This window comes from Callorhinchus milii, unplaced genomic scaffold (genome assembly GCF_018977255.1).
Source record: "Callorhinchus milii isolate IMCB2004 unplaced genomic scaffold, IMCB_Cmil_1.0 Scaffold5, whole genome shotgun sequence".
Lineage (NCBI taxonomy): Eukaryota > Metazoa > Chordata > Chondrichthyes > Chimaeriformes > Callorhinchidae > Callorhinchus > Callorhinchus milii.
The window spans coordinates 63,040,089-63,064,670 of NW_024704746.1; the positions used below are offsets into that span (position 1 = coordinate 63,040,089).

At 36.9% G+C, this 24,582-nt stretch overlaps 1 protein-coding gene across 8 annotated transcripts in view; it reads left to right on the forward strand.

The window, feature by feature from the left end:
- kmt2e (lysine (K)-specific methyltransferase 2E) overlaps window positions 1-24,582 on the forward strand; it is a 48,400-nt gene that overhangs the window by 3,468 nt on the left and 20,350 nt on the right. For 3 of the 8 annotated variants that reach the window (XM_007890873.2, XM_042335921.1, XM_007890878.2), the window contains exons 2-15: window positions 3,197-3,381; window positions 9,458-9,572; window positions 10,661-10,890; window positions 11,759-11,839; window positions 11,963-12,021; window positions 14,158-14,330; window positions 17,051-17,089; window positions 18,044-18,280; window positions 18,681-18,811; window positions 20,008-20,125; window positions 20,221-20,330; window positions 21,037-21,301; window positions 21,444-21,542; window positions 23,025-23,186. In XM_007890873.2, the coding sequence (XP_007889064.2) occupies window positions 3,311-3,381; window positions 9,458-9,572; window positions 10,661-10,890; window positions 11,759-11,839; window positions 11,963-12,021; window positions 14,158-14,330; window positions 17,051-17,089; window positions 18,044-18,280; window positions 18,681-18,811; window positions 20,008-20,125; window positions 20,221-20,330; window positions 21,037-21,301; window positions 21,444-21,542; window positions 23,025-23,186 (1,890 nt within the window). In that variant the 5' untranslated portion in view covers window positions 3,197-3,310. The remainder of the gene's footprint in view (window positions 1-3,196; window positions 3,382-9,457; window positions 9,573-10,660; window positions 10,891-11,758; window positions 11,840-11,962; window positions 12,022-14,157; window positions 14,331-17,050; window positions 17,090-18,043; window positions 18,281-18,680; window positions 18,812-20,007; window positions 20,126-20,220; window positions 20,331-21,036; window positions 21,302-21,443; window positions 21,543-23,024; window positions 23,187-24,582) is intronic. The other 5 variants (XM_007890874.2, XM_007890879.2, XM_007890875.2 and 2 more) reach the window with 4 other exon arrangements.

Consider the following 24,582-nt stretch of genomic DNA (forward strand, 5'->3'; position numbering starts at 1 on the left):
GAACCCAGCTCAGTTTCAAGAAGACCCTGGCTGTGTGTGTGTGAGAGAGTGTCTCTCGTGTGTGTGTGTGTCTCGCTCAAGATTCTTTTTCTCTCTCCCCCTCCCGAACAAATCGATTTGCAAATTTAACATAAAACAAGTAGTTTAAATTAGATATCAAATTTATTGCATACAATAGTTACATTTGTTGCTGATTCAGCTATTTTAATTTCTGTTGGATGTGGGTAATGCACTTTTGTTGAAATGCTACATTTGCTTTTTCATACTAATAGGAAAGCACACAGGTATATTGTGTTTGTAAACAACAATCTTACAAAGTGAATTCGCACATCATAGCTTATCATCTTAGGTAAACTTGAACCTCAATATCAAATCATTTGCACACAAGAATCATGTCATGGAAGTTGATAGTTTTATATTTAATATGTACATGAAACTGTTACAACAGTGGTAGATTATGCATTAAAGTATTGTTTTGAAATTTATAATGAATGCATATCTCTCTGAATACTGTTGTGAAGCAAAATAGGAGAGTTGCCAGAGCTATTTTAGCTTTCCCCCCGATATACTATCTTGGTATCAGACAGTCTGTACGAACCACATCAGACAAAATATTACGCACTTTTTCAAGTCTGGAAGTCGCTCTCTGAGGTATTAAGCACTCTGTACATGAACATTTGAATTACATTAAACTGCCAGCTGCTGACCTCGGTTTTGAACATACATTTAGTTAAGACAAAGGGTGACTCCTACGTGCCCCAGAACTAAGTTATCTGTAACCATCATACTCAAATCTCATTAGGTATCTATCTTCGCCCACAAATATACAGTCACTTCACTTTAAAATATATTTTCTGAAGCGCTTTAAGACATCTAGAAGATGTGAAAAGCACTATATCAAATGCAAGGATTATTATTATTTTCATTAGTTAGTATGTTGTACCATCTTCAGATAATCTTTGTATTTTTAGGATGGGGAAGAGTAGCAACAAAGAGCAACAAATTAGATGAGGTAAAAATGTGCAGCAGAGTATGTACCCTCTAAGTAGATATAATCTCAACCACAATGCGTTAGAAAAATATTTTGTACCAGCCTGATTCAGTTGGCAGTACTCTTGCCTCTGAGTCAAAAGGTTGTGGCTTTAAACCCCATATCATGCTTCAGCTCATACTCTGTTGAATCTCCATTGCAGTTCTGTGATGTGGGGTGCATTGCCGGAGGTGTCGTCCTTCAGATGAGACATTAAATTGAACTGCCTGTTCAGATGAGTGTTATACATTCAGTGTCACCAAAGGAAGTTTCCCCCTTTAACCAAGCTGTCAATCCCAGTTGATAAACTTTCATGACTGTTTGTGGGACGTTAATGAGTGCAAATTGGCTGCTGCATTTACCTACAAATAGACAGTGATTACACTTCAGAGTAAAAACTTGTGAAGTGCTTTGAGACATTTCGACAATGTAATGAGGTGCTATCAAATGCAAATGTATTTTCATGTAAAAAAAATAGGAAATTGACATTGGGTAGGTAGTACAATGTGATCCTTTTTTTCTTTTGTTCAAGGCTGCAGTTGCATTGATGATGGCAGAACATGCCATTTGCATTTGAAGCATATTTGTAAAATCAAGGGTTTTGGAAAAAGGATATACATGGAAAGGGGGGGAGAAAATAAAAATGGGGAAGGTTAAGACCACATTCTTCCCACTTGAATTTTGAGGTATTAAATGAATGAAGCTTGTGATGATGATCTGTATTTTGGTTGTAATTTTCTCCCGTGTAAGTTTTTTGTGTGAATTTTATAACAATCCTTGAATTTTATTACGCACCTATAGTGTGACCTTCTTGAAAAGTTTTATAGTTAATTATTGTAAAGTTGTGATTTAATTTTAGTGTCTTATTGGCTAATGTGCATTTTGTAGTTAAGATGGTTTATTATTCTTATATGCACCCCTTTCACTTGAAAATAGTACTTCGAAAATATCCATGTAGTTGGATGAGAACATGAGAAAAGTTGAGGGTGAAGAAATGCAATTTAGCCGCCAAAGTTCATCTCTCCAGTCCATTAGGCTAACCAATTATCTTCTGATCAATAACAATGCTTTTATCTTGCCTTGCTTGGTAGATTATTTTACTCTTTGGTGAAAGGTGTTTTCCTGAAAATCAGTACAAAATTTCCTTTTCATGGGGTTTTTCTTTGTCTTCTAGGTGTATATTCTTGGCTTATCCGATCTCTACCATAAAATATTTTATTTACTTTGACTTTCGCAGTTGAGTGGTCTGCTTACATCACTGCCAAGGCTCACATATTAACAATGGCAACTTATAGGCAGGGTAACCAATGCATGTGAATCTATAGTAACAATCCTTGCATTTGATATAGCGAGCCTTATCACGTCTTCAAGACGTCTCAAAGCGCTTCGCAGGATATACTGTAAAGTCGATTGACTGTATATTTTGTGGCGAAACGTGGTATCCTGCAAGCAGTCGTAGATTGAGTAACCAATTTATTATTATTGTTGTAAAAAAATTAAGGAATTATTACCCCGGAAAAGCGATCCACTAATTGACTGACAACTACGTTCCTACCTACTGCTAGGTAAACAGGGGCGTGTGGAGTAAGGAAACTTCTGCAACATTTCGCCCTGCCAGGAATCAAACCCAGGTCTCTCGCTTGTGAGGCAAATGCGCTAACGACTGAGCTACAGGACTACTTGTACCCCAGCAAAGAAAAGTCAGATCAGAAGCAGAGATACATGTGCTGTTGGGAGAAGAAAATTAGAAAACAATTGGGACATTAACATTGGGTGGGGAAAAATGGTTCCCAGAGGATTAAAATATTGACAGTGGTATGCATTTATCAACTACAGACAGAATTCTACCTTTAGAACAGAAATTTCTATAAATATTTACAACTTTGTTCTGTACCTATTAGAAGTTGAGTGCCATTTTAATTAGCGGTGAAAAGAGGGGTCTATATTTGTGGGCTAGAGTTGAACTCAGGCCCCAGAAGCCCACATCACAATGATGTCCATTGCACTCCCAGTGTACACAGATTGTTTAAAATCTTGAGTGCATCAAAAATGTCATGTGGGTTGAGATGGTACCTTAATGAGTTTGTTGCACTTTTGTATAAATTGTATATCAACTTGAAATGGGTAAATGTAATTAATTACTTTTCTTTTGTGGTTATTTTACAGGCTTTGTGGATGCACTTAGATGTTTGCAATGAGCACTGTGGCTGGCATGCCCCAGTGTTTTGGATGCCAATGTATAGGACTCCGTAGTTGTCGAATTTATCAGCAGCGAACGTCATGAGCATTGTGATCCCGATAGGGCTTGACACAACGGAGACCTCATATTTGGAGATGGCTGCAGGCTCAGAGTAAGCATTTTATTTGTTCAATTCATGCAAATATAATTTATATTTTCATATAAATACTGCTTTCAGCACAAGGGTGGTTATTAGCAATACTGGACTGAAAACTTCAATAAACAAGGCACCTCATTAATCATACCACTTGTTTGCAATTTCTTTTTTCTCCTATAGCATTATTGCAAATGTATTCTAATACTGTAATAAAAATAATAATGGTGGCCAAGAGACATGGCTGCCTGCTACTGCACAAATATGCCTGGTGGGGGCATTTACCCAGGAATTGCCTGACATCATGTCTGGACGTTCTCCTTTGGTGGATTGTGATTGAATTCTGTCCTGTAGTTTCTGAAAAGGCCAATGCCTGGTCTTCATGTCCTGTCAGCATTACTCCTGCCCAGTTCCCAGTTTAACTGATGTGTAGATTGCCGGCCAGATTGAATTCGCCACTTACTATTTGAGGTATTGTGCATGCATGGACCTAGTAACAGTACCTCCACTGTTTGGTTATTGATGAGGGTAGGGTGTTGCATCCAAACTAACATGGATTGTTCTGATTTACAGGACTGAATTAGTGCAATGTCACATGGATGGGTTGTCATGATGACACCAGGCATGGTCAACTTATGACCTGCTATTAAATCATGGCATTGAGAGATTTCTAGTTATAAGAAATGCTTAATGCTGCATCTTAAGTAAGCAGCTGGGTGATTAATAGCTACAATTGATGACTGCAACATAGCTATTTTTTGTTTTGGTCTTAGCCAATCCTTATAAAAGCAATTGAAGTTGCCTGTTATGCGAATGGAGATATATTGATAGATAGTAAATTACTTGCATGACCTTTCTAAAGGAAGGATTTGTGGTATATACTTTTAATATTTTGTTTACTTGGAATCTAGGACATCTCTGCTACTCAGTGATCTGGTCTTAGGCAGGGAATACTAGTCTTGCTGAATAACAGACAATTAAGAATAATTCAAAATAGTTATTAGGTGTTGCAGTTTGCTTTATTTTTAAGAAAATTGTGCCCATCATTCTGAATGACTGTTGTTGATTTAATGTTGATTTGCTGAATCGTGAATGATACGTTTGTAATTAATTTAATTTGGGTCCATCTCTTTCCCCTGTGTGTGTGTGTGTGTGTGCATGTATAAAATAAATCAGACGCAATTTGTTTAATTGTTTGTCTAGCCTTATTTACTGTATCCATACTGAATATGTACCATGAAATTGCTGCTCAAAAATGCATTATGGACTTTGTTCTCCCATTTGTTTTTCTCTCCTTCCCCAGCCCTCCCACTGACCACTGTCATACCACCATTGGAATAGTGTTGTTGCAGTAATACTAAGAGGAAGCTCCCAAGTTTTATACTGTTGGTCTAAATGACGCAATACCTGCAGTACTTGCATACCGAGCAACACAAAAATGCTGTGTGTACTAAACTACATACCTTAAATGGGAAAGTCATCAAGCTTGCAGTAACTTGGACTCCCAGTGTTATCATGTAAGGAGGAAACAGCTATTAAAACAGCTATTAAAATAGAAACGTTTACTACTTCATCTGGTTAGAACACTATGGGATTTAACTGTTAGTACAATTCAATTGCAGTATTTCTTTGCCTATTCTCGGAATAAAAAATTGTAAGCAGCAGCCCAAACCTAAGAACAGCAGGAAGTATGATGCATATTTGCTGGGTCTTGCCAAATTTCAGAGTGTGGGCTGTATGTACAAATCCTTTAGTCGAGTGTTAGAATTCAAATGGAATAAACATATAGGGTGCATAAAGACTTAATTTTGAACTGATTCCACACATAATGTTTGGCATTGATCTGCAGTTGATGGTCTCTTACTACAACAACAGCTTGCATTTATATAGCGCTCTCCACGCTGGGCAGCGTCCCAGAGCGCTTAATGATGGTGGTGCCTGATGCCAAGCCAGGGGGAGGGAGATGGTGACCACAGGCACGGTCGAAAATGAAAGATCTTCAGGTGCAACCTGAAATGAGGAAAGAGGGGGCAAGGCAAAGGGATTGAGGGAGAGGGCTCCATTGCTTCGGGGCGTAGTGGCTGAAGGCATGGCCTCCGATGGTGGGGCAAGGAGAAGGCCGGAGCCAGTAGAGTGGAGGCAGTGGATAGTACTGTGAGGAGAGAGGAGGTTGGAGAGATAGAAGAGTGCTAAGGCGTGGACGGATTTAAACACTGCAGTGAGGATCTTGAAGTCAATCCGCTCTGACGGAACCAGTGGAGTTTGGCACTGTTTGGTAATCGGGGTGCGGGTGAGAATGTGGGTGGTGCAGTTTTGGATGAGTTGAACTTTGTGAATCGTGGAGGAGGGGAGACTGGCAAGGAAGGTGTTTGAGTAGTTCAGCCGAGAGGTGATGATGGTGTGGACAAGGGTTTGGGCAGCTTGTGGAGGGTGCTATGGTTGGAGACTGGCAATGTGGCAGAGGTGGAAAAAAGCGGTCCTAGCCAGGGACCAGATGAGGAAGGATAACTGGCGATCGAACGCGACGCCTAAATTGTGCACTAGTTCAGAGAGTTTTAAGGATAGATCGGGTAGGTTGAGGAGGTCTGAACCTCAGACCTCAATTTCTTCACTTTTGAGAATTGTATAATAATAATCTTTGCGTTTGATGTAGCGCTTTTCACGTCTTCTAGACGTGTCAAAGCGTTCACAGAGTATACTGTAAAGTAAATTGATTATTTTTTTAAATGCAGCAGCCAATTGCGCACATCAGTGTCCCACAAACGATCGTGGATTGAAGCGACCAATTCTATTTTGTGTGGAGTAAGGAAACTTGCCCAAGGTTTCGCCCTGCCAGGAATCGAACCCAGGTCTCTTGCGAGGCGAGAGTTCTAATCACTGAGCTACAGGACTCCTATATGGATTGTTTAGTAGTGATAAACCAGTATTATGTTGCAATATGTTTCATTGTGTAGCTTGAGCATTCTTTATTCTGGTTGAATTAATCAGTAATATAAAGGAAGTGAGCAAGACAATGTTGGTGACCATGTTGTACTTGTCAGCAGTTGGTTCGTTTAAGTACTGCTCTTTATTACTGATGAGCTGTTAGGATAGACCATTTTGATCTGAATTTTTGATGTTTTATGGGGCAGGTCTAATAACTATTTGTTGTGTAAGATCATGTTTTAAGTGCCATTTTTCATTGAGTTCTTTTTTAAATGTAGGTAGCTAGTTGTACAGTAGGGAGCTGATTATCTGCATTTATTATTTTGGTGTGTGCAATTGGTTGCTGCATTTCATCCACAAAATATACAACCAGTTCACTTTACAGAATATTCTGTGAAGCATTCAACGGTGTGATATGGTGCTATATCAAATGCAATGATTATTATTATTGGGATAAACAAACATTGCGGATGATTGGACAGCACACAATTACAAAATGCTAATTTACAACAATGCGCCAGCCCTTCTCTCAGGCTTTCCATTTGAATTCTGTCATTTTCTTTCTCTTTTCTTTGTCTCATTGTATCTCTTCTTTTTCCGAATCTGTCTGTCTACTTGAGGTCCCTGAAATTATCAAAACAATTCAATATCTAACCTTAAACTATATATTATAAAAATTCTAAAACTTTCCTTTCTTACTGGCAAAACAATTCCTATCTGATTAAATGAGAAGTTGCTAGTGAAGTTTTCAGACCCACGTGAACCAAAATACAAAATATTACAAAATGCACAGTCAACATACTTTATAGTATATCCTGTTAAGCACATTGAGATGTCCTCCCAACTTGTGTGCACAACATTGTTTTATGGCTGGTATCTGGGGCTTCAGATTGTTTTTGGAAACAAAGCTGGCAATCTCGCACATGTGCCCAACCATACATTTTGCTGTTATCTCACCGGCCTGAGCCCAACTTTCACCAGGGAGGCCTGTGCGTTTAAACAAACCCCTGTTTTTTCCTCTGGTTTGAATCTTTAGTAACTGATTGTCAGATGAAGGAACTTGCAGGTTGTACCAAGAATCTAGGGCTGGAAATTTCTCTACTAAAACCATGTTATCTTCAAAGTTTTAAATTCTATGAGTCTTAATTTGAAAGATTTTTTTTAAGAACCAGGGAAAAACAGCTTCCAAATTAAGGCTGAATTTAAGAATTCTCCACCATTCTGCTTGGTAAGATGAGACATTAAGTAAGATGAGATGATCTTTCAGGCAAGATGGAATTTCAGGTCTGTTGTCCAAAAAAGGACTTGCTATTCTCTTAATCTGCCTTACTCTGCAGATTATTCACTTTAAATTTCTACTTAATTGTACTTTATTACACAGCTGTGCGCAATTGGCTGCTGCATTTCGCCCACAAATACACAGTCAATTCACTTCAAAGTATATCCTGTGAAGCGCTTTGAAACTCAAAGATTATTATTTTATTAAATTACTCGAGGGGGTAGTGTTGGCAGAATCCTGGTGGTTCATTTTGGATGAGAAGAGAATGATAGGCAATTTCTGATAATTTAACGACCTTGGCTTTTGTTTTCAAATGAAAAGAACACTGCATGTCAGGCCGTGTCCCACATCTATTCCTTTTGAAAATTCAGGAAATGCACACAATTACACGTTAATAAGTTATTAAGGGTATTTTTAAGTGTCTTGTTACTCTTCAAAAATGTGCCCCATTATATGAAGGGTTTATGTTTTGTAAATCCTTATCATTGTTGATCTGTGCTACAAACTTTTTTAAATAGTAGTAAATTGATTAAAAGTAGAATTAACATCTGGAATACCTTTTGAATTCTATGTTTATACGCTTAACGTGAGTTCGTTTAGGGTTTGAATGTATCTGGGAATAATGCACTTCATTACTAATTTAAATCAAAGCCTTCAAACAGTGAACAGTAGTGAGATTTGAAAAAGCATCGTCTTCCAAACTGCTTAGACTTGGGTGTAAATGTGCTGAGGCCTAAAATGGTTTGGGGACAATGTCTCAATGATAATGGTATTTCAAATTGAATGAGCTCTCACTCAATATTCAGATCAATGATATTATTTTTAAAGGCCTTTAATCAGGTGTGAGCAGATCTCCAAAATAGTTTATTTAATGTCTCGAGGCTAGATGGCGATAACATCAAACGAACGAGCGAGAGAGACCTGTTTGGTGGTTTCCTGTATCGTAATGAAAAGTACAGCTTTGCAAATGAATATAGATTGTTGGTAAACCTTCTGTTTTTTGTATATTGTGTTAATTCTTTTACCTTGTATTTTTAAAGCCTACATGTATAAATTTATAAAATTCTTCTAGCATTCAGGATTAAAGATTATTTTTAATTATAAAAGGAATCGAGTGAGATTGATATACAGTAAAGCTCGCATAAGTTTTACCTTTATAAATCATAGATGCAACTGAGTCCCATTCAGTTTCCCACCAAAACCACTTAGATTTCTTTGCACTCATCGTATTTTTAATCTCTTAACTCATAATGATGCTCCCCTATCCTCCATTACTCCCGCTCTTACTGGCTGCATTGAATCGAAAGAAACATTATCTTGATCTGTCGCCGCTTGCATCTGCAGAAGAACTTCATTTCCCGTGATTCAATGCAATTCCAGTGCGCATTAGACATGTCAAGATGCATTGAATCGTGGGAAACGTATTCTTGATCCGTCACCACATGCAGACTTATTGGCTGCATTGATTTATGCATGCAGAGTGTAGATTATTGATTAAATCGGATTTTATAGATTTTGCTTCTAACTCAGACTTTGCATAAGTCATTAAATGTTATGGTCCCAACTAATACGAGTTGTATTGCTTATTTTGTGGAGCCTGAAGAGTGATTCCTGTGTTTTGTTGTTGGCCCATGTGGTTTCATGTCTCGTTCAAACGACTGACTACACATCTAGTAATGCAGAACTCCGCCAGCGCTGTATTGGTGTGTCGACTAGACTGTGGGTGTTCAAAGACCATTATAGGGCTTGAACTCACAACTTTTTGACTCTTGAGGCAAGAATCCTACCAGCTCTTGATAGGCTGTTGTGCAATGTTTTAACTCTAAACAGTTCTCAAAAAATGATGCCAACAAACAACTGATGAATAAGTAAATATTTTCTCTTTTCTAGACCAGAATCTGTAGAAGCAAGCCCTGTGATATTGGAGAAGTCAAATGGTTTTCCACACCAGTTATACACCAGCAGTTCTCATCACTCACACAGTTATATTGGTTTGCCTTATGCGGTAAGTTTTGTACCATCAAAACTTTTGTACGCTTTAACAGTTAAGAATATCTTCATTCCGATTCTTTTTGTCATAACTGATTCAGTACGTATAAAGAAAATGGTCTATCGAACCAATGTGAAGTATATCATTAAATTTCATCCGCATCAGAACTACTAAGAAGGATGGATGCAAGTATTCCATGTGTAATAATTCCTGTGATAACATCCTAAAATTATTTTACGGCAATTTTAGTAATAGTTGTCACAACAGTAAATATTAATAAATCGGTTCACAGAATCCTGAGCGGTTCAGGTAAAGAACCTGGGGACATAGGTGAGATTGGAAAACATTTTTTCCTACCAGAATATTAAGAGCTTGGAGCATACTGTAACAGAGCCTTCAGATGTAGAATTGTAATGTTTGAAAGGGACATATTAATGTTATTTAGGGATACTTAAACAGATGGAGAAGTGGGAATAAAACATTTGCTATGGACTTAATAGATTGGCATAAAAATCCCAATAGACTGAATAGCCTACTCCTGTTTCTAAGATGTCTCATCCACTTGTTTGATCTCATTCCAGCAGTTTTTTTAAAAATGAGTATTGTGCAATTATCACACCATCAAACACCGGGATGTACAGCATCCCAGTGTTTGATGGTTTGGTAATTGCATAGGCGAATTTTAGCTCTACATTTCAGGAAAAATAGGAAAGATGCAAGCATGAAAATCCATGCAAATTTAAACTACATAGGTTCTTCCAAACAGTTACTTATATCATTTGACCCTTCAAACTAAATACACAAGATGATCACAATACTTTCTGTGATATGATCACTGTGATAGGATCTATTCCTGTTAATACAAAATGTGTTTTATAAAGATAGAGGCAGAAATGGAAAAATCAGTTTTTGAACTGAAAGTCACACCACATTCTTAGAACTTCCATTTCACTACCAAACATGTAATTGAAACTAGCACCAGGTACCTTAAATGGAAACTTATTTAATTCCCCAGCACTTGCAGCTTGTTTCATTACCCAAAGAAAATCAATGAAAAGATTGACTTGTAGTCATTCAAATCTTAATTTCTTCCACAAATGCAGGATCATAACTATGGTGCTCGTCCTCCACCAACGCCCCCAGCTTCTCCTCCGCCAACTGTTGTAATAGGCAAAAACGAGGTGAGCATATTTACCACTGCCAATTTTGATGAGACCTCCAGCGCCACCACGATCAGCACATCTGAGGATGGAAGCTATGGCACAGATGTTACTAGATGCATCTGTGGCTTCACCCATGATGATGGGTACATGATCTGTTGTGACAAATGCAGGTAGGAAGATACTACATTAATCTTACCTATAATGTATGTGTGTATTCTTCATGCGGGTTGTGTTTCTTTATTTGAAGAAATATACAAAAACTGTAGCGCTGCTCATTGTAAAGGAATTCTAATTGTTCATAATATCAGGGATGGCCAACTTGAGGGCCGCATTATCCACATGTAGTGTAAATATTGCATCTGTTAATCAGTTGACCTAAAAGCTAAATTAGCACAAGCAATAGATAGCTTTTTTACTATGTCTTTGTGAATTACTATGGAGGTATTTTTTCTATCCTTTTTAGTCCAGTTGTGTTAGCATAATACATTTCTGTATTGTGATTTGGCCGCAATCCTCTATTTTAAACCAAATAGTGTCCTAGTAGAGCTTTATAATCATTAGCAAGAATCCATTGATGGGGCAACAATGGCCACATTATTATTAAAACAAAACATTCTGAGTTTTAGTATGGGAAATAAATGGGGAAAAATAGAATTCTTATCATTTAAAAAAAAACAGATAGTCAATTCTGTATCCAGTAGCTTGTTTTTAAACCCCTGAATTAATAAATGGCAATCCTCCCCCTTTCATTATCAGTACCAAGTTATACTGACTTTCTTACTGCTTTTATTTTTTTATAATTCCATATGTAATTAGTCACAAAGGTTCAAGTTAATAGCCAAGTGTTTTTGAATTGCAGCATCTTAAATAATTATCAAGAATGACGGTAATGTTTGGGGAGGGTAATTCTTATTGTGTGGTTTTCCGAATGTGAAGTATTTTTAATTTAACCAGCATAATGTTTCATTGAATTTCTGCAGTGAAACAGTTTTTCAACTTGCATCAACTGAATGTCTGATTTTTGTTTGATGTATTTAGTGTCTGGCAGCATATAGATTGTATGGGGATCGACAGGCAACACATTCCAGAAACATACCTGTGTGATCGTTGTCAGCCCAGGTTAGTAAGACCATAATGACATTTTCCTTTTTTTAAACTTGTTGAAGCTTTTTTAAATTAATTTGATTGATTAATCGTAATTTAAATCTATTATTGCTTGTAATACTGTGATTATTCTTCTAGGTGTTTAGATCGAGACAGGGCTGTGTTGCTTCAGACGAAAAAAAGGCAAAATATGTCAGGTGAGTGCATTATATATCTTCTAATAGAATTTATTGAAAGCTTGAGAGTGAGTTGTACTTTGTTCATGAAAAATACTTTGTGCATACATCCTGCATGAGAGGTAGTCGGTGAGCTCACAGGATTTGGGGTTTATTGTTTTTGACAAAACCTTGACAGGATTTAGGGTTTATTTTCTTTTGACAAACAGTATGTTATGGTAATTACGAACATTTCTATCTGAACATATTCTCTGTTGAGATGGGCAACCGCTTTCCTGAGGGTATATTTTCTGTATCTGAGAGTCTTAGTCATTTGTATGCATAATGCATTCTGCCTTGTATTTACTACTGGGAGAAAATCAAGGTTGGTGATCTAGGCAAACAGTGATTCAAATGTCAAGTTAACTCCTACATCCTTTCGAGAATTATAAATTCATATGGGTTGGGAGGTTTTACAAAGGTTAATTTATCAGATAGGACATTGGATTAATCTGAATGGCTTCAAAGAAATGTTTGCAAACAAAACATGGTTTAAGGCAACAAATCCCACCAGGGACGTTTTTCCTTGCGCACCTACATTTTTTGACAGTAATTTTTTTTTCCCCCCTTGAGATCCTAGATCCTATCTTCGGTGCAGTTGTTGCTAACAGGTGAAAATAACTGAAAGTTCACATGTTTCTGCAAGTGTAAAACAAAATTTAATGTTTTTTTCACATACATATTATAGTTGAACATAGTTTATCCATATACCAGTTTATATGATATCCAGCACTTTTATAATCCAGCACTTTTTTATAGTGTACGGTTAGGGTCAGAAAGAGATTGAGAAGGAAAGTTAGAGACTCAGTATAAAATTGGAGCACAGTATAATACTACAGTGGTAGTCAATTCACGTTGCAGTATATTCTGTGAAGCGCTTTCAGACATTTCAAAGACGTGATAAGGCGCTATATCAAATGCAAGTATTATGTGTGGGCGTTTACTTAATCTGGTAGACATTCTTTGGTTCATCAATTCTGTTGCTTCATATTGTAATGGTCATGAGAACAGAATTCTGGCATTTATTTGAGCTATAATTCTGAAATGAACTTGCCCAAAAGCTAAAAGGAATGGCAAGATACCAATAGTTCCATGTATTGAAAGTTTTATTGTAATTCCAAAGAACAGGTGACTAGTCTGGTTCAGTCTTAATTTATTCCGATTGTGTTGATGGTCACATTTTTGTTAGCTGAAACTGTAGTGAGGTAACATTTGTTGAGACTCCGTATTAAAGGCTGTATTTGGTTTAGCCTAACATTGTTATAAAACATCTGAGCTAAGTGATCACTTGTTTCTGACTAAATAGTTGGGATTCTTTTTCTCTGCTAAATTGAGATTTTTAAATGATCCTAAATGTTAAATTATTATAATTCTCCCTTAAATCTTTGTTTCAGCACATTGGATTTTGGTCTGGATGCATATTTGATGTCGCATTAACGCATATTATCTTCAAAGAGTGAAGCAGTACAACATATAGATTTGAGAAAAATATTATGTTATGTCTTGGAGTTGATGATCTGTTCAAGTTATAAGCACATGACCGTATAGACAGAACTATATAGTGATATAGAGAACTATGGTATGATACAGTTCTCTTCATTGCATTTTCTATTGTAATTCATGGGGTCATCTGCATGTAAGCACATGTATTTGTTGAGTGCGCTGAAAAATGACCGTTATGGTAATCGTAACACCTCAATAGATTTGTTTACATGTGGTTTACACATCAACGTATAATAGACCCAACTATCATTAAACTGTTCTCCATCTGGAGAATCTTCAAAGGTTGCGTGGGTGAGTGATTGATAGGCTTCAACACTTCATTTGGCTTTGTCATTTATTTGACAGGACAACTTACACTTCTATAATTTCTATTAGTTTTGTGGTGAGCCACAATTGCCAGTCTTTCATCTTAGACAGTAAATACTTGGAAGAAAAACCTCAGCAAAGATTCGGTCTTGTACATAAGTGTTTCCATGTGTCATTCTTTTCAAATCCATATTTTTTTAAAAATTTTGCAGGATTTAAGGTGCTGCAAGTTGAGAGTAAATTGGTAAAATATAAGTGTGATTCTCTGTGCCAGATATTTGAATTATTGTTCTTTATGTTTTTAAATAGATGGAGACACCAGTGCAACGGAAAGTGGAGATGAGGTGCCTATGGAACTATATACTGCCTTTCAGCAGACGCCGACAACCATCACTTTGACTGCTACCAGGGTAACAAAGGTAAATGAGAAAAAGCGAAAGAAAAGTGGAGAGAAGGAGCAGAATACTGCAAAATCTAGAAAGGCAAGTTGAATATGTATAATTATAATTCATTTGGGTTGGAGTAACAATCAGTTGGAGAAATCTGAATTCTGATTTGAGAATTAAAAAAAATAGTTTAAGCTGAAACGTTGTAGTTAAATTGTTGGCCTTTGTTTTGCATGGGAAGTTTTTAATTATTGAATTGCATTGACCTGATGTTAAAAACTCAACAAAAGATTACTTAATTATAATTTACAGGCACTGCATTTTTCATGTCCATGCACATTTGGAAATGTAAAATTAACAAATACAGATTGCATAAAAGACGATCAATATAATTAATATTAAGAGATGAAGTTCAGTCAGGAAGATAATTAAACTGTTAATAATTACCAATGAGGGACGCTATACAAGCATTTATGCAATATTTATCCAAGATATACATAGGATCAATCTGGAGCATCCTAAATAAATCAGGGATATTGAGGGTGACAGTAGATCAAGGGAATTTGTGGGAAATTAGGGAATATAATAAAGGAGAAAGGAATAAATAGAGTATGGTCTTATGATAGGTGAGCACAGAAACAAAATCAAACAAAGAAACCAGACTTCCACTACTGATGGAGAGAGCAGGTAGGGCGGGTCTTCGTTGTAGCTCAAGAGGCACAAGAAATAGAAACCACGGAAAATGGGCAACAAAATCAAGGACACCCATTAAGGAAGCAGTCAAAGAGCGCAGTATACATGATGAGACTACATTCTTTCCAACAGGGTTATGCATAGCATTTCGATCCAGGCAGAGTGAGAAGAGATGATATGGTTCATTGGTCCGGTTTGCTTGTTGCTGCTTGTATATAGTAACCGTGTTAACCTTCCTTATTGCAAGATTTATTACATTTACCCAGTACGTATGCCTGGGTACATACCCTGTTTTTTGTAATATTTTGGCTCAGAGATGAGAGTGCTACTAATTAAGTCAGGCTGACACTTTGCCAACAATGATACAACAAATTGCATTTATTATAGCGTCTTTCATGTCGGGAGGATGTCCCAAGGCGTTGGGCAGTCAAGAGTTTGCATCTGAGCTGGGGGTTAAAATCGAGAGGGGTGGAGTGCAAAGTTGGGGGACAGAAGAGAATGACGAAAAGCACGGACAAAGAGGAAGGTCTTGAGATGGGCCTTGAAGGAGGCAAGGGAGTGGGCGAGCTGAAGGGATTCTGAGGTGGAGTTCCAGAAGGTTGGGGCAGAAAGGCTGAAGGCTCGACTGTCGATTGTGGGTGGGGACATGGAGCAAGGCCAGTGGACAACTTGATAACAACGTAAAGATGAGCTCTGCAGACACACAAGTCTGGTGTGCCAAATGCTTGCCAATCTGATTGCCTTCAATACATCGTTTATATATGAACAGTAGATTCTGAACAGCTTGAAAATAGACTTTAATAGAAATATATTAATATGTGGCAGATACAATTGCAATTAGGGATTAAAAACATTTTGGATATGAATTTTCTGTTTTCAAAGAGGTTGCACTGCTATAGTTTGTACTGATGTACATGAATCCTTTTTAATGGCCTTTTCTTGCCATATGTTGGTTCCTATATTGACTGGAGCCAAGAATGCTCATGAATGAAGTCCAGGAACATGTTTTCTGATGTTGTCCTTCATATAGCCTTGCTATTTATTCTGTTGTTATCCCAACTTTAGCCACGTGATGGTGCTGTACAGAAACTAGTATTAATAATAATAATCCTTGCATTTGATATAGTGCCTTATCACGTCGTTGAGACGTCTCAAAGCGCTTCACAGAATATACTGTAAAGTGAATTGACTATTTTATGGGTGAAACCAAAAGTAAGGTAGTGTTCAGTTGGATTCACATACTAGATTAATGCACCTTATAAGTATTTTGTTATAGTGCCACACAGTGGAAACAACCACTGTAAAACTTTTTTAAAAAATGGCAATTTATTAGCAGTCACACTTCAAAAGACCTTATTTTGTTGGTTGAAAATTCATGTAAAAAAAAATTATATGGCAAACAAGGATAAACCAAGTTACCAATGATTTATTGAATTTTTTATTGGAGAAAGGATTTAGCATTGGAAAATTTGTGATATATTGGCATAATCTCTATGAGCTTCTCCATTCTAGCAGTTGACAAGTGTGAATTTTGAGTTGTATTTGTCCCGAGTCCTATAATCTATGTTCATGGAGAAATTTGTTGAGACCTCTATCAGACCTGCAGTGGATAACGTGTCGTTTGACCAATTACAGCTGGATCAAAATAGCACTGATAACCCATAGTTCTATGTAACAGAATTAAAAAGTACACCAACCTGGTATTTAAATATTGGGCAAAACTTTTCAGATTTCTAATAGCAGGTGTCCAGACTTGAGAACAAAAAACGAGCTTCAGAGCCAAATATCAGGACCACTGTTTTCTAGAAGTCGTGATTTGATCTTGCGTAGGTCAGTAAGCATAGCACCGAGCAGGTGAGCGATTCGAAGGGAGAGAAAGAGAATGTGCAGAGATTTCAATCCCAAATTACAGTTTAGAACGCCACGGTAATTGTGTTCAGAGTGCAGTTGGTAGAAACTGGGCTTCAGTTGTCCACCAGCCTTCTGGTATTGAAGGATTGTGATCTCAGAAGCTACCGGAGAAAATATAGATGAGCTGCTTTTTGCAAAATTGAAATTAAAGCGTGGTTTCTGAGTAGTTGTAATTATTCATTTCAGGTAAATAAATATTTTGTGTTTTTCAGCCTTTCCGCGAAGGATCTCGAAAATCTTCAAGAGTAAAGGTAGGAATTTATACTTTCTAAGTAATACAGTAGGATTGTTACCCTGCTTGCCTCTCTCCCTAAATCCTATAGTTGGATGTGGTCATGTCATTCGAGGCACAGCTGTTAAAATCAGGCCAACTCAAACATTGAATCAACCCCAAAATCCAGATATATATCAATAGCAGCACTCCAAATATTAATGGCCATCTATTTTCTCCAAAAAAGAACTGCATATCATAACCATTTGTTTTATTGGGGGTAATAAGAGTTTTGTATTTTACTCCAGCATTTGGTAGTTGTATTAAAGTTTGCCCCGTATGAAAAGTTTATAAAATATATATTTTCAAAATATATTCATGTCCCTCCTTTTCCCCTATCTTAATTTGAGATGTTCTCATTGAAACTATTTACAAAATCACAGATGTATGTGTCTGAACACATCCAATCCGTTGACTCCTGCGATCAGCTTCTATTACATTCAAAAATTGAGTCTTTAAGATGAAATAACTGGAACATAAGGTTTTATATAGTATTCTTGAAAAAAAATCTTAATTGGAGGAGGGGGCAGATGTTGCACTATTTGAAGGAATTTGTTCACTGTCCAATTAAGACTATAATTAACATAAGAAAATGACGGGTCAAGATTTTGTTGCAATTCTTAACACACACTTTTTAGTTGCTGCAACGTTTAATGACAACAGTGAGTATGCTCCTATTGAACTGTCCATCAACCCGTCTCACGCTTTCATTAGACCATCCATTTGCTGGTAGGATGGTCCAATGAGAGCGAGGGGTGGGTTGATGGATGGCTCCAATATTCATTGTAGGAGCTTGAACTTAGTAACTGCACCAAAACTATAATTTTAACAAACTGGCCACAATGTTTGAGCCAAAAAGCACGACTTTCTTTATGGCCTAATGTATAATGAAATGTATTGACTGTTTAGTGATTGATTGTTATCTTCTGCTCAGCAGAGTTCAGTATCAGAGGTTGACCCTGTTGATAACAGTTTTGTGTGGGAGAACAAAATCAAAACGTGGATGGATCGTTATGAGGAAGCAGATGGTAATCAGTACAGTGAGGACATCCAAAACATCCTAGAAGCACACCGTCTTGCATTAGAGATAGGCGATGGATCTGAGAAAATGGAGGTGATCAATAGATCAGACCTAAACACCAGCAATACAGCTTTGAAATCTCCAATAGAAGTGAGTTTATACTTCAGAAAATTAACATATTTAAAAGCCTCATCATTCAGTATGTGAATGCAAACCCATTGGATAGTACATTACATTATCTGTGCGTGATTGGCTGCCGCGTTTCGCCCACAAATACAGTCGATTCACTTTGCAGTATATTCTGTGAAGCGCTTTGAGACATCTGGAAGACGTGAAAAGCGTTATATCAAATGCAAGGATTATTATTACTTTCACAATACTACCACATACATACCAAGTGCCATTCTTCAATGATAAGTTGCATATTATTTCACTTCACAGTGTGTTCTGTGAAGCGCTTTGGGACGTCCTCCCGACGTGAAAAGCGCTATATCAAATGCAAGGATTATTATTATTATTATTATTATTAATTTGCAACTTTTTTTAACAGAGTCAAGTACAAAAAAATAAAAAAATACTGAAAGCTGCCAAAGATTTGTCTCCAGACACTTTCATTATTGAATACAGAGGAAAGTTCATGTTGCGAGAGCAGTTTGAAGCAAATGGACATTTCTTCAAAAGGTAAGCCATTTTCGGTTCGCTGTTAGTGGTATCTTTTTAAGAGATCGGCGGGTGTATTCAGTGTGCCATACAAATTCAATCTGTGGTGTGTGCTGATCTATAGATTTGTAGCCCAGTGAAAAGAAAAGGGAAAATATTTGATGGACGAAGTGGAAATAAAGAAAAGTTTCTTGTACTGATGAACATTTACAAAGCTTGTAGGGAGCGGGTGACTAATATGCCAGTTACAATATTATGTAGAAATGGGAGCAAAGAAAGAACGGGGAAAAAAGAGAATGGTATTGAGCAAGAAAAAATCATGGCAATCATTGTGCCACCCATCTTGATTCTCGTCTCAGGAATTATCCCAAACCCCTAAAAAGTCACAATGCCAAAAAGGGTCACAAATTGCTATTTCTGCATCAATTGTTTTAATATAATTACAGGTGCCTTGACGTGTTTAAAATTAATACTGGGAATTACAGGGAGATAAAATAGGAAGTATAAATTATGCATATTTTGCGCATAACAATTAGTGAGCTCTGACTTTAGGCCTAATCGAGCACAAACATTGCATCAGGTACTGAGCAACTTTGGAATGTGGCTAAGCATGTGAGAACATAATTTGGAAAACTCAAATTATTTATTTAGTTATTTATAACTAATATGCAATTCTCAATGTTGTTCAAACTATGTAGATGTACTCTAGGCATAAAGGCTTTCCATATGTTTTGCAATTGGAATTTTTAGCTATAGTGAATAACTATTGAGTTAAATGTATTTCAAGGTTGAGGGTAACTCCTGTTTTCAGATTTGAAGGGAACAAACAGCAACTCTAATGGACTGAATGGTCACAGTTGGTATGATTATTGACCTTTATGTAGTGTGGTTGAGTGCCACATTTTAGGGGCATCTAGAACTATTTTAACTAAAACGTACAATAGTGAACTGAAGTGGTGGTTAAAATTACATTTAATTGTTGCAATTCTCTTATTTCTAACTATTGCCAAAAAATCTATAAAATAACTTGTGCTGGGTGGGTTACTGTCGCCCCAAAAGCTGTTACATGTTGAAATCCCTCTGGGCTGACAATATATGGAAAGAGAAAATTAATTTTGTGTTCCCATGGAGAAAAAATAATGTGGGCATGATGAGTTAATTAAAGCAATGAATTTGCTGAAATATCTTTGTTCATGAAATTTACATTTTCTCCCTAGACCATACCCCTTTGTATTATTTTATTCAAAATTCCGTGGATTGGAAATGTGTGTTGATGCAAGAACATTTGGAAATGAAGCACGATTTATCCGGCGGTCTTGTATACCAAATTCAGAGGTGAGCTGCATATTGGTGAAGAATTTATTAAGGATTTATTAAGTTTCTTATGTGAAAATGAATAATAATTTTTGTGTCTACCTTTGTATCTATAGGTGCGCCATGTAATCCAAGATGGAATGATTCACCTTCACATCTACTCAACCAGAAACATTCCAAAGGGAACTGAAATTACTATTGGATTTGATTTTGATTATGGAAACTGGTGAGAATAATGCTCGCAATTTTGATCAAAACATTTGGCAAATCTTGCTTTTACAAACTTAACTGAATTGTAAAAGAACTTCATCTTAAAGATGTTTGAGTACTTCTGCTAACCCATACAGCTTAAAACAACAAGTTGCATTTAGATATGCCCTATTTAATGTATGGACAATTTTTTCTTTAGCTTGTAGTTTATTTTCTCTTCCTTTTAAGTCTCTACATATGATGCTAAGTGGTCACTGGGAGGTGCTTAGAATACACCATTTATTGATTTTTTTTCTCATCTTCCCTTGTGTTAAAAGTTTCTTCCCTTCATTGCAAATCCAGTGACCAAACTAAGACCAAGAACATACAAAATTAAAGCATTGCAGGCCTGTGTCCTACTGTGCGGAAAGCTGGAAAAACTGGGTCATTAGACCCTTATCCAAATGAATTTGATGATAAGGACCCATTTATGTAACTTCAAAAATAATGATGTGAATGACTGCAGAAGATAATTGTGCGCCTCATCTTTTTTTTCACCCCACCCCTTCACATTTTTACCAATAAAATTATAGAAGGTTTAAAATTGATTTCATTTACTATTATTTAAATGAACATAATCTGCCAATTGCTGCATTCATTTCTTTTGAACATGCTTAGGTTTCTTTACTACAAGTAAAACACACAAGTGTTTTTGGCTGATGACATTTTGTTCTTCCGTCTAGCAAATACAGAGTTGACTGTGCTTGTTTGAGAGTAAATCCAGACTGTCCAGTTCTCAAACAAAACTTGGAGCCAACTGAGAACATCAGCACTGGCTATGAGACTAGAAGGAAAAAAGGGAAGAAAGAAAAGGACAGCTTGAAAGATAAGGATGCTCAGAATCAAAATATTTCTTCAGATACAGAAGGAACAACTATCAAAGCCAAGACATTGGAAAACAAGCAAAGAAAACTGTCTCCGCTTCGGGTATCGCTGTCTAATAACCAGGTAAAATATAGCAGTACTTCATGCAGGAACTTGGTAGTCAGTTCTATACCCCGTTAGTAATTAATCTAGCAAGAATGTAGCTGTCCATCATCTGTAGAGAGCGTAGTGCAGACCATGTAAAGCAGTCATTTCCATCTTGCAGGAGCCAGATTTAATAGAGGATATAGAAGAAAAACCGCCAGTTAGCAATGAAGTAGAGATGGAATCTGAGGAGCAGATTGCAGAGAGAAAAAGAAAGATGGTAAGTTGACAGGCAAATAGCTGCTTTATCCTGTCACTAGACTTGAGACATAATAATAACAGCTTTGATTGAATGCTTTAAACAGCTTTGATATTCCTAAATTCCTTCTAATGGAGTCTCATAGTTAGATTTTAGTACTTGACAGTGTTCTGTCCATGTTGTAGGCGGTTGCTCCAGATCTGCTTTAATATAGTAGTCCAGATTGCCCTGCTACGCATAACAGCTTTATATTATGGCTTTCTTCAGATTTATAGTTTGAAGAAAACCTGATTTGAAACAACTTTCAATAATAAACTAGAAAAAAAACAATGGTTGCTAATTGAATTGCAGTATTCTACTTTAAAATTTCTTAACCACATTGTTACTGTTGCTCATATATTAGGTCTTTCACATTTATCATTACAAGGTTAATAAACTCATTAAGTAATCCATTTCATGGTGTAATTATGTTATAGAATAATATTTTCCTCGGGAATGTATTCCTAAGTAGTTGCTGATTTTTTTCAGCTATGAAAAGGGTGTGAACACAAAATTATCTGTTGTCCCTTCATGTACATACACAAAACTTCTGTCTTCATGTATCAAAGGAGGGGGATAGTTATGGAAAATATGACTACTTAAATCTCTGTAGCACTGCAAAAGGCTCTATTAACTCATTTCATTAGAGACCGTTGAGGTTGGGATAACCAAGAAGCGATAACTCATTTTTTTCCCTAAAGAACGAGAGCCTCACAATATTGCAAAATTGGAGGTAGGTGGAGAGATAGAGAATCCCTGCTTCATGTAATCACCTGTATTTCTGCAAAGTGAATTGTGTGAGAGTGTGTTTTGCCTACATATGTGGGACTTACTGGTATTCACTCTGACTTTCAGAGCAGGTAAAAGAATTGAACAGTCATGTGCAGGTGGAACTCACATAAAACAGTTCATAATAGAAAATTGCTGTAACATTTGCAGGCATAAATAACCCTCTATCACCTTTCCGGAAACGTGCTCAAATCCTTTTTCATTTTTGCTGAGCTACAAATCCCCAGAATTGGTCCACACTTGCCGGAATATCAATTAAGAGCAGGAAAGTCTGCCTGATTTCCCTCTTTAGCCCAGGGACACTGGACGCAATTGTGCCCCTGCAACTGCTGCTCCGGCTGAGATCAGATAACTTGGCATAGACATGCATTTAAACCTGTATAAAGTATATGGACGTTTTAGGTCACATCTATATAAGCTAGTGCTCCAATGAGCAGTGTCTTTATCCATTAGGCCATCATAATAATAGTCATTTTTACATTTGATATAGCTCCTTATTGCATCTTCGAGATGTCTCAAAGTACTACGCAGAATAAACTGTAAAGTGAATGGACTATAATTTGTGGGCGAAAAGGGAAGATGTTACATTTAAACTAGCATAAGATTTCATGAGCTGGAAGTTGTATAATTTGGATTAACTCGTGTTTTTCTCCCCCCACCCCTCTGTTTTAACAGACCAGAGAAGAACGAAAAATGGAAGCCATTATGCAAGCATTTGCAAAGATGGAGAAGCGAGAGAAAAGAAGAGAACAGGCTTTAGAACGAATCAGCACAGCAAAAGATGTCAAAATAGAAAACAAAGATGCACAGTCAGTTACTATCACAGATTCTATTCAGGTACTACACTGCTGTGGACTTCAATAGTAAATCATTTCCGTTGCATCTACCTTCCTTTAAAACTTTAGCCTTAAGTGAACTTGGCTTATAGAAACAGGAATTGGCCATTAGCCCCTCAAGCTTGTTCCGCCATTCTGTAGGATCATGGCTGATCTGTACCTCAAGTCCAATAAACCGCTCTTGCCTGTACCCTCACCTAACAAATGTCTATCCATGTCAGTCTTGAAAACATCTACAGCCTTTGGGGGAGAGAGTTCCAGATTTTCATTATCCTTTGGATGAAAAACTTCCTCCTAATTTCACTAATTGGCCTGGCTCTAATTTTAAGATGATGCCCCCTTGTTCTGGATTCCCCTACCAGACCAGAGGAAATAGTTTCTCTGTATCTACCCTATCGAATCACTTTATTATTTTAAAAAGCTTCAATCAGATCACCCCTCAACCATCTAAACTCAAGGAAATAGAGCTCAAGTTTAAGCAGTTAAACATTCCTGAGCAGGCCTCATAATTTAACCCCTTTAGCCCTGGTATCATTCTGGGGAGTCTGCACTGCACGCCCTCCCTGAGATGTAGTGCCAAAGACTGAACGCAGTCCTCCAGATGGGCTCTATATAGTTGAAGTATCATTTCCTCTCCTTTATCTCCCTGCCCTCTTGAGTTCAAGGCCAAAATCCCATTAGCCTTTTTGATAACTTTTGTTTTTATGAGCTTGTATTTAGTAATTTGTATACGTGGATACCCAAATCCCTTTGCTCTTCCACAGTTCTTTTTTTCTTACCATTTTAAAAAAAGCTCATTGTAACCTGTAATTGGTTATTCAAGACTTAAGATTGCTAAGTAGACTAACGCATGGAAATAAGATCCAAAGATGGCTAATACATGGATGCTGTTGATATTTTGATCCTGGAATAAACTATTTGCTAGAATGCCCAAAAGGAACTTCTTCAAATCTTTCCTGATGCTAATAAATTCATGGGTTAGGCAAATTGAACAAGAATATAGGAAACTAGGAGTGTGTCATTGTTTAGCAGAGTGGCAAAAATGTGGCTGCATATAGTTTAATGTTGGGCAATGAGAATAATTGTGTGGGCTGGGCAAGGAAAGTTGGTATACCAGGAATGGTAAAGTTCTAATTATGTTGAGGAATAGAAAGATCTGGGGAATAAGTATGTAGATCATTAAAGGAGAAAGTGTAGGTAGAAAAAAATATTAAAAATAACAAAGTTACATTTGTTCAGCACCTTTCATGTCAGGTGGATGTCCCAAGGCACTGCCAAATCCTATTCTGGGTTTTATATGGGGTAATAAATGTAAACTTATATTAAACTTGTATAAAATTTTGCTAGGCTCGATGGATGCTACATAAAGTTTTGGGTGCCACATTATAAAAAGATCA